Below are 9,480 nucleotides of genomic sequence, written 5' to 3' on the forward strand. Positions count from 1 at the left end.
AGAGCAGCAGCTGCGGAGCAGGATAAACAGCATGAGAACCAAGGACACCTCTAGGAAAAGAATGAATGGCTCGCGGATTTGAAGGTGGGTGTTAGGGTTGTTATTGCAGATGCTTTCCTCCTATTAGTGTGTGTGATTTCTGAACGCCCTTGTCTGTGTGCTATAAAAGTACAGCACTTTGGGCAATAGATGGACGCAGCTATATTTCACCGTATTGGTGTGTGGCATTTTGTCCTAGAAATCTGACCTTTTGCCTTCAGGTTCACCAACAAGTGGGGGCCCGCAATGTCATGGGATTCCACTCTTGAACACCTGCGGGATCCCGAGAAACTAAGCCAGTATTTGAGTCAGGGATGGTGCAGCAGGTCTAAGGGGGTACTACTTATTTGGGGCTTGGCTTGTGCTTACAATGCTCTATAATAACACTATTCTGGAAAGAGAGAGTTTCCCAGCTGAGGTTCAAGCCAAAAAAGGGAAATCCCCAAGTCAATTCTGATCAGTCATGGGAGGCACCAGTAACAATATCAGTTGCCCCTATGGAAGGCAAGAAATGGAAATGGATGTCCTCACATCTAGAACGGAAAAAATAAGCAGACGAGGAGGCAGAAGAAGATCCAGGTGACGGGTCTGGATCAGCACCAAGAAAGGCAAAAGGAAAAGTTAAGGGGCATGAAGAAGAGAGTGATGAGGAGGAAATCTCTATTACTGTTTGTTGACCCCTGAAGATGACTGAAATCCAAGGCACAAGAAAGAGTTTACATGGCACCAGAACGAATCTCTTGTTACCTGGTTGCTTCACTGTTGGGACAGCTGGACTGGTAGCTTGTTTCTAGATGGTAACAAATCTCATCAACTAGGAGGCATTTCTATGTTTGATTTCTATTCTATTTCTATTGCCATTGTGAGCGCATCCCAGTTATTGGGATCATATAAATCAGAGGGGGATGTTAACATCCCCTTCTTTCTCCAGCAGCGAAAGAACTGCAGCAATCTCCTTCTTAGAAGGAACATCCTTCCCACAGTGAGTTTTACATGCATGCAGAATCACCTTAATAACGGCTTCCATGTCGCCTCTGGCCAAACGTATCCCACCTGGCCCCAACCTGGCGCTTCCCCAACCGTACCGAGGGGGTTCCGAGCTCTCCCTACCGCCTGACGAAGAGTTATGGCCAATCCTCCCGTCCCAGTCTTTCACCACTCCGCGAGTAAATAATTACCGCTCCGCAGTGAGAACCTTCGCCGTTAGAATTATAGCTGCTCCACTTCCAATCACGTCCGGGGTCACCATTTGTTACCTTTATCTTGTCAGTGTTCTCTGGAAGTTTGCAGCTTGACCAATTACTGAGATGACACCAATATGATGAGCAGTAAAATGGCGATTTATTCAAGCTAACACACATATATATACCCTATGCCCTTCGTGTATGCCCACTGGAAACGTATACATCATATATCTTGATGGCATGGGGATGGACCTATCTCGTCACAGCCCGAAAAGCGCACACTCGCCTAATACAACATTTCCCCCTCCCCATGCCAAGAAAGCTTTACCCCGTTACAACGCGAACGCTAGTCCTAATCTGAATTATATAAAGGTGTTAGTCCTTATCTAAACAAGTAATTTATAAAGGGAGATATGCAGATTGCAAAGCATGCAGAGATAAGCGATGCTATATCTAACAATATTAATAGTTTCTAATTAATACGTTCAAGGCACCTTTGGTTATATTATAACATTCATCCTTCTGCTCAGAGTTTCGCATATAACCGCTGGAGCTCCATTTTCTCATTGAACACTCCTTCTATCATACCTTGTAAACAACCTTGTAGACATCTAAATATACATGGCACACATATAATTAATGCAAGAAATATAAGAAGCCCTATCACTAATGCCTTAAGTAGCTGTTTGAGCCATGTCTCAATACCTCCAAACAGACTTCCCAGCCAATCTCCAAAAGGATCATCCTGGATGCCAACCTTCTTGGTGTGTTCTTGTAACCACCCCAACTTCTTGTGCAACAACTCACTATGATCACTCAAGTTAAAACAACACATCCCTTCAAAGTCCTTACACCCATGACCTTTTGCCAGAAGTAAGAAATCAATTGCCGCTCTGTTTTGGAGCACAGCGTGTCTAATGCTCTCTACATCTATAAGCAAATCTGAGAGTAGCCGAGAGGTAACATTAGCCTGTTTAACAGTCCAACAGGCCAGTCTCTTGATTTCTTTTAATGCGCATGCAGCAGCCACCCCGGGAGCAGAGAAAGAAGCAAAGACTCTAGCAGTGGGTCCCCATAACCTTACGTCGTCCCCGCAGTCAGGCTCCAGAGCATGCATATCCCTTTTGGCTCGCGAATGATTAAATGCCTTATAGATCTCAAAGATACTTGGGGATAAGATGGTCAATTTCCCCAGATAGCAAGGACCTCCTACTGGGTTCTTAGGAATCCCTTGCCAAGCACGATCCCCACAAATAAGAAATATTCCTGGTGGTAAGGCTTTTGCAGTATCATTGTTCCAAAGTTCTCCCATGAACGAAAATGATCCTTTGGGGATAGGGAAAACACAACAACCTGTGTTGAATGCCATATCTTCACAGTCGACCTTTCGGACAGACCCATCCGTCCTGCTAATATTAACAATCTCACCTATTGAGACGTTTATAGGACAATCTCCAGAACGATAAGGCACCGATCCGTTAGGGTAAAACCCACAATATCCTCCATCAATATCAAAGGTCTCATCATCACGGGGATACACAAGGGTATACGGGACAGTTTGATTAGTTTTCGGGTCCCAGTAGGGGCCCTCTGGACCAAGAAGTTGCTGCCTAGTCAGAGACAACCTTTTCATTGAGCCAAAGATCATGCACCCAGGGGACAACCATTGTGAGCTATTCTTGTCCCAAGTATCATTTTGTACCATTTGCGAGCCAAGTAAATCCAGCTGCTGGGGCTCCTCGGGAAGAGTGATGTTTAACCTACAAATAGTACAAGCCATTTTCCTTCCGAGATAGTATACGGAATCATTTCCCAGCCACCTCCAAGTTCTTTCTAGTCCATTGCAGAACCACAAACAGCCACTCTTTTTCCCAAGGTAACCCTTAAACGCAGAGTCATCCCATTCTGGGACCCCTATAAGGCATGTTTGAAAGGGTGACGTAGCTGACTGTAATGCAAGACAAAAGTCTGTTCTTCCTGTCTGATTAGCCCATGTAACCCATAAGTTCCCCGGTTGTTGAATCAAATGAATGCCCCCCACCGGCGACCAACACAGACACAAAAGGCACAACAGCATTAGCATGGTAGTTCTCGTTGGCAGCAAGGGTTGTTTCTCCGAGTTCTCAGGTTTCTTTTTCTTCGGTATCCACGAGAAAGTCCTTCTGAGCTCCTTTGGTTCGGGATTCATTGGGCGTCCGATCAGCAGGTCCTATAAGAGGATACTCAGCTCTTGTTAACTCCCTGATGATTTCTTTTTTGCCACCAATCTCTGGCTTAATTTTTCTTGATGGCATCCAACGTATAACTCCCGTATCCTTGTGTTTTATTGCTGCGTATCCCCTTCCCCAGACCAATATGGACCATCCCGACTCCCAGGACCCATTGTCCAACTTAACCTTTACTGGTGGGCCTTCCTCGATAATTTTCGGCTGCCAATGTCTCTGTATGGGGGTCCTTGAATTTTCCCCTCGCTCAAAATGATTTAATGCATATAGCGCACGGGCCAAAATTTCACCTTGCTGCGATACCTGGATTTTTCCTGAATACCCTTCCCCCTCCCCAAGCACACGAATCTTTTCCTTGAGGAGACGATTGGCCCTTTCTACGATGGCCTGACCCTGTGAGTTTCCCGGAATTCCCGTAGTATGTGTGATGTTCCATCGGGCTAGCCACTCTTTGGACGAGCATGAAACGAAACAAGGACCATTGTCTGTCTTTATGTGGCGCGGCATTCCCAAAACTGCTATGGCCGTGGCCCAGTGGTGTTGCGCTGCTGTAGAATTGGTACGGCCATGTTGGGTAGCCACAATGACAGTAGAAGATGTGTCAATCGTTACAGCGAGCCACTGCCTTGGGGCCATTCGCGGTTCCATTGTGAAGTCTGTCTTCCAGACATCCAATGGGGCAAGACCACGAGGATTAACCCCTGCCCCCAATGCTGGCGCTGAATTACAGTGCAGACAGGTTTGAACGACCTCCCTCGCAACAGTAACTGGAATGGAGCAGGCCCGAGCCAACGCCTTAGCCCCTATGTGCAATGCAGAATGAAGGTCACGAGCCTCCTGCAGGGTATATATCTGACCCCCGGCCATTCGATCTGCGACATCATTTCCGGCTGTAAAAAATCCTGGGACATCAGAATGGCTACGGACATGGAGGACAGCCACTGGTGCAGTCCTGGCTACTAGAGCGTCCTCTAGCAGGGCTGCAGCCATTGTGTTCGGCTGCCCTTCTTTTCCCATCCGCAAGAGCATCCTAGCTACGAACGCAGAATCAGTAACAATGTTGCAGGGAGTCTGGGGCCAGAGGCATAGCGCCACTGCCACTGCCCTGGCTTCAAGCATTTGGACGCTTGCCATACTATCGGATATCAACTTTGATTCCCATTCACCAGCAGGACCCCGCCAAACAGCCACCCCCTGGCCTGTCGCAGACGAGGCATCAGTGAAAATCGTGGGACCATCCACGGGGATGTCCAATACCCTAATTCGCAATGATATTTGGAGAGGTCTTGCCAGATCGAAAATTGGCAGCGAGTCTGAATAGCTAAACTTGCCACTGAAGTCATACACAGCCAACGAGACCTCATCTGGCAGAGGCTGAACATTCTGAAAGGTCCCTGGCAAATATATGACGTCCAGGTCCTTCCTGAAGGCTCTCACCACTGTGAGGCGAGCCTTTCGGAGCAAAGATGATAACTGCTCCAACCACGGAGTGAACGCTCTTACCGGCTGGGCGGAAAACAACCAGCATAATGGACGAGGGCGAGAGCTAAGGGTATGCCCTACCACCGCAGCTGATCCCTGCTGGCATCTTGTTACTGCACCCTCAAGTGGCCGCTCAGAATCCCACCTCGCAAGCGCATTGGTGGAGCATGCAGATAGTATCTCTCGCCAGGCCAACTCCATCTCTGGAGTCCACTGCCTCTCCTCTTGTGGGTTCGACCCCTTCAACTGGTCATAAAAAGGTTTCATAAGACGTGGAGGGATACTGACAGCATTTCTCACCCATTGCATCGCCCCCACTAGTTTTTGCACGTCCCACAATGTTGTAATGTGAGGCTTTACTTCCAACCCCTCCGGGATCACCGTTGCAGACCCAAACTTATAACCCAGAAACTCAATTCCCGGTTCTCTCTGGATTTTTTCTTGGGAGATAACAAACCCGACAGTTGTAAGCGCGCAGACCACTTGATCCTCCAGAGTCTGCAACCGAGAGTCACATGGTGCAGCAAGCAGCAAATCATCCATATAGTGGGCAATTTGGCAGTCCGGCAATGATCGTCTCACCGGCTCTACAATTTTTCCCACTACAATCTGACAAATCGTAGGTGAACAGACCATACCCTGAGGGAGAATTTTCCACTGGTATCTCTGGGCGGGCCCCCTATTATTCACAACTGGGACCATAAACACGAAAGCTTCCCTATCATGTTCAGCCAACGGGATGGAAAAGAAGCAATCTTTGAGGTCAATGACCATCAAAGGCCACCCCTCTGGAATAGCTGATAGTAAAGGTCCCCCCTGCTGGACAGGACCAAAGGGAACAAGTTGTACATTGACTGCTCGGAGATCATGTAGTAACCGAAATGACCCCTAGGACTTTCTGATCACAAAAACAGGTGTATTCCAATTACTGAGAGATGGTTCTACATGGCCTGCCTTAAGTTCTCGTGAGACAAGCTGTATAAGCGCTGTTAATTTATCAGCAGGAAGGGGCCACTGATCCACCCAAACGGGAGAAGCATCCCGTTTCCAATGTAGCGGAATCACATGTTGCAGCGCTAAATGGTGGACAGTGGCCCTTTCTATAAATTTGTCAACTGCACCCCCAACTGAAGGAGAACATCTCTACCCAGAATGGAACCACTAATTGGGGCTATAGTGGGGGTTGTAAAGACAGTCCTCTCGATGGAGCCATCCCTCCCTATAAGCGAGAGCTTTACCCCTGCATCAGCCATACAGGTGGACACCTCACCCCCCACCCCCGTGAGAACTCTCCACGTAAAGGTCTTCGGCCACTCCTGTGGCCAATCGTCTGTCGCAATGACAGTAATATCCGCACCGGAGTCCAATAAAGCCATAAAAAACACCATTCTAGGTCCCGATACTGGGGTCTCAGGATCAAATGTCATCATGACCTTAACCAATGGGCGCTTGCCTAGGTCCATAGCTAATGCCACGGTGGGAGTTGTGCTCGTAGTCCGGTTTAAGGAAGTGGGAAGGAGCCCCGGGCCATCGGCGCCCTCCCGTTCCCATTTCCCTGCATCGTGATTTTAAGTTTTCGGCACTGACACGCGGCATGTCCAGCCCCACCACACCACTGACACTTCTTGTCTGGTCCCTGCGATTCCTTCTGATTAAACCTCTTAGGGCATTGGGCTTAAAGGTGACCAAGCTGTCCACACTTAAAGCACGGGCCCTTATCCTTATTTTCCCCAACTCGAGAGGCTGCCATTACTGCAGCAGCCATCCCCTGCATGGCAGTTACAAAGCCCTCATTAGTCAATGGTGCATTTTTCTGATGATCTAGCACATACTTGATGTTCTCTCCTGGAGTGTTCAAAGTCCCAGGTGCCGCCCTTATAATCTGTTGAATGTCTGGCAGCGATTTTTGTTTAAGACAATCTATCACGACTAAAGATTGGACCCCCTTTGGGAGGTCAGACCCCTCCACCGCACGGATCAAGCGATTCGCAAAATCAGAGAATGGCTCGGAGGGCTCCTGTTTGATGTCTGTCCATGGGAGGACAGGCTCTGCAACCTTAGCCACCATCCGCAGAGCCTGAAGGGCTGCGGTCGTGAGTGCTGCCAACTCCCCTGCTCTAAGCGCATTCGCCTGGCCCTCCGGAGACCCCACCATGCCATCTGCTAACCCCTGAAGACGCGCAAGAGTCATCTTGTCTTTTCGACCCTGGCCATTAGCCGGATGGTTATTATCGCGGGTCGCAGTGGCTACCACAACCTGAAGCAGCCTATTCCACTCGTCATACAATAAGGTATATTGTACAGGCTCAAGGATGACACACATAAGGCTGACCACATCATAAGGCAGAAGACTAGAGGCCATGAGAGCCTCAACTGCCGACATAGTCACTGGAGAACGCAAGCCTTTCTTTTTGACCAAATCCGCAAGGCGAGTGACCGCCTTAGAGTTTAAAGGGGTCCAAGCTCTACCCTCTGTATTCACTGTTACTGGAAAGGCAAACGTATCCGTCACATCGGCTGCTCTGAGATCCTCCCTCACCCGAGCCCAGTCAGTGAGTGTGGGCGGGCTCCACGGGCCAGATGCCACAGGACCACACCCCTCCTGGGCGTGTCCCGAGGCCATCTGCACCAAAGTGCTACGCCCACATCCAGTGCCCTGCTGGGCGGAGTGATCCGCCCCTTCAGGGGAGTGGCTAGAACAACAGGCAGGACCAGACAGTAAACGAAGTACCACCCCCTCCCTCCCCTTGCTGGGCGGAGTGATCCGCCCCTTCAGGGGAGTGGCTAGAGCAACAGGCAGAACCTGGCAGTGAGACAGTACCATCCTCCCCCACTGCCCGCTTATCAGTTGTGCAGAGAGCAACAGTACATTCCACCGAGGGTCCCCCTCCCCCTTCATCCATAAATGATTTTAATGAAGGATATAGTCTCCGTGCTGGATAGGGAGGTGGGGGCGGGGTGTACTCTGGAGCTGAGTGGTCTTGTTCAACTTCCTCCTTCTTTGTTCTTGAAGGTGTTACGTCAGTTGGAGCCGAGGGGGTCGGCGCCATCTTCTCCTCCTTTGGATCTGTAGGAGAGATGAGACCCCCCCCGGTTCCCCTCGCCCCCAACCCCAACAGTTCCCTAGCCCGATCCCCCGCAATCTTCTCTTCCCTTGCCACCTTAAGTGCCTCCAAGACTAATCCCCAGACCTTGAACTCTGTAACTTTTCGGGTGGCCAGCACCCTTTGTGAAAGCGCCATTGTGAGCGCATCCCAGTTATTGGGATCATATAAATCAGAGGGGGATGTTAACATCCCCTTCTTTCTCCAGCAGCGAAAGAACTGCAGCAATCTCCTTCTTAGAAGGAACATCCTTCCCACAGTGAGTTTTACATGCATGCAGAATCACCTTAATAACGGCTTCCATGTCGCCTCTGGCCAAACGTATCCCACCTGGCCCCAACCTGGCGCTTCCCCAACCGTACCGAGGGGGTTCCGAGCTCTCCCTACCGCCTGACGAAGAGTTATGGCCAATCCTCCCGTCCCAGTCTTTCACCACTCCGCGAGTAAATAATTACCGCTCCGCAGTGAGAACCTTCGCCGTTAGAATTATAGCTGCTCCACTTCCAATCACGTCCGGGGTCACCATTTGTTACCTTTATCTTGTCAGTGTTCTCTGGAAGTTTGCAGCTTGACCAATTACTGAGATGACACCAATATGATGAGCAGTAAAATGGCGATTTATTCAAGCTAACACACATATATATACCCTATGCCCTTCGTGTACGCCCACTGGAAACGTATACATCATATATCTTGATGGCATGGGGATGGACCTATCTCGTCACAGCCCGAAAAGCGCACACTCGCCTAATACAACACATTTCCAGAGACGCAACTATTGACAGAGGGATGAACAGATGTATGGATGGTGCTGCCACCATCTGGGAGCAAATGTTAGTGGCTGTGTGTGAAAAGCTTCCCTTCAAAGACATTCTGAAGCCTCTGATGAAAAAGTGGTAACAATTGAAAAAGGCATCCAGTACTTGAGGGAAATAGCTGTGGTGGAAATGTTGTATAATCCTAATTTTGATCCTAGCTACCTTTGCCAAGAACATGATCCTGAGAAAGTGAGGACGGCATATGGCAGATACTCACCAAAACAGCACCAGAAAGGTACGCCGTTACTTTAGCAGCAACATTTCAAAGGTACGAGGAACAAGATGGAAGACCCCTAGTTTTCAAATTGGTTCTTACAGTGCAAAACTTTGAACAGCAGTTACCTCCAACCCACGTCTCCATTTCACCCATCTCAGAAGTAACGAACAGACTGTATGAAGTGGAAGAGCGAGTGTCTCAGTTCATTAATTGTTGGAGGAACCACTGCATACAGAAGTGCCACTGTCAGATCCAGAAGTAGGGAGGAAATGGACGGGGGATTCTGTACAGAATGTACAGCATATGGCTAAACACAAACATAACGTGGTAGTTGAACAGCTGGCCAATATGTCAGGCCCAAAGGATTATAGTCAGTGGGTTCCATCAGGCTGTTAGATGGTCACTATCAGC

General features: G+C 49.1%; 2 protein-coding genes across 2 annotated transcripts; both read right to left on the reverse strand.

Annotated features, from left to right (window-relative positions):
• Positions 1 to 1,358: 1,358 nt before the first annotated feature.
• LOC146754640 (uncharacterized) lies at positions 1,359 to 3,351 on the reverse strand. The gene has a single exon (XM_085527876.1). It carries the CDS (start codon positions 3,304 to 3,306, stop codon positions 1,750 to 1,752), a length of 1,557 nt encoding a protein of 518 aa, XP_085384002.1. The 5' UTR covers positions 3,307 to 3,351; the 3' UTR covers positions 1,359 to 1,749.
• Positions 3,352 to 6,570: 3,219 nt separating this feature from the next.
• On the reverse strand, positions 6,571 to 8,786 carry LOC146754641 (uncharacterized). Its single transcript, XM_085527877.1, has one exon. The coding sequence runs from the start codon at positions 7,827 to 7,829 to the stop codon at positions 6,606 to 6,608; it is 1,224 nt and encodes a 407-aa protein (XP_085384003.1). The 5' UTR covers positions 7,830 to 8,786; the 3' UTR covers positions 6,571 to 6,605.
• Positions 8,787 to 9,480: the final 694 nt, after the last annotated feature.

The sequence above is a fragment of the Coturnix japonica genome, chromosome W, assembly GCF_054131305.1.
Source record: "Coturnix japonica strain WE chromosome W, WE-NBRP24, whole genome shotgun sequence".
NCBI lineage: Eukaryota > Metazoa > Chordata > Aves > Galliformes > Phasianidae > Coturnix > Coturnix japonica.

Coding starts and splice junctions, on each gene's coding strand:
- LOC146754640 (XM_085527876.1), bottom strand. CDS start 3,306: ATGCTAATGCTGTTGTGCCTTTTGTGTCTGTGTTGGTCGCCGGTGGGG.
- LOC146754641 (XM_085527877.1), bottom strand. CDS start 7,829: ATGAAGGGGGAGGGGGACCCTCGGTGGAATGTACTGTTGCTCTCTGCA.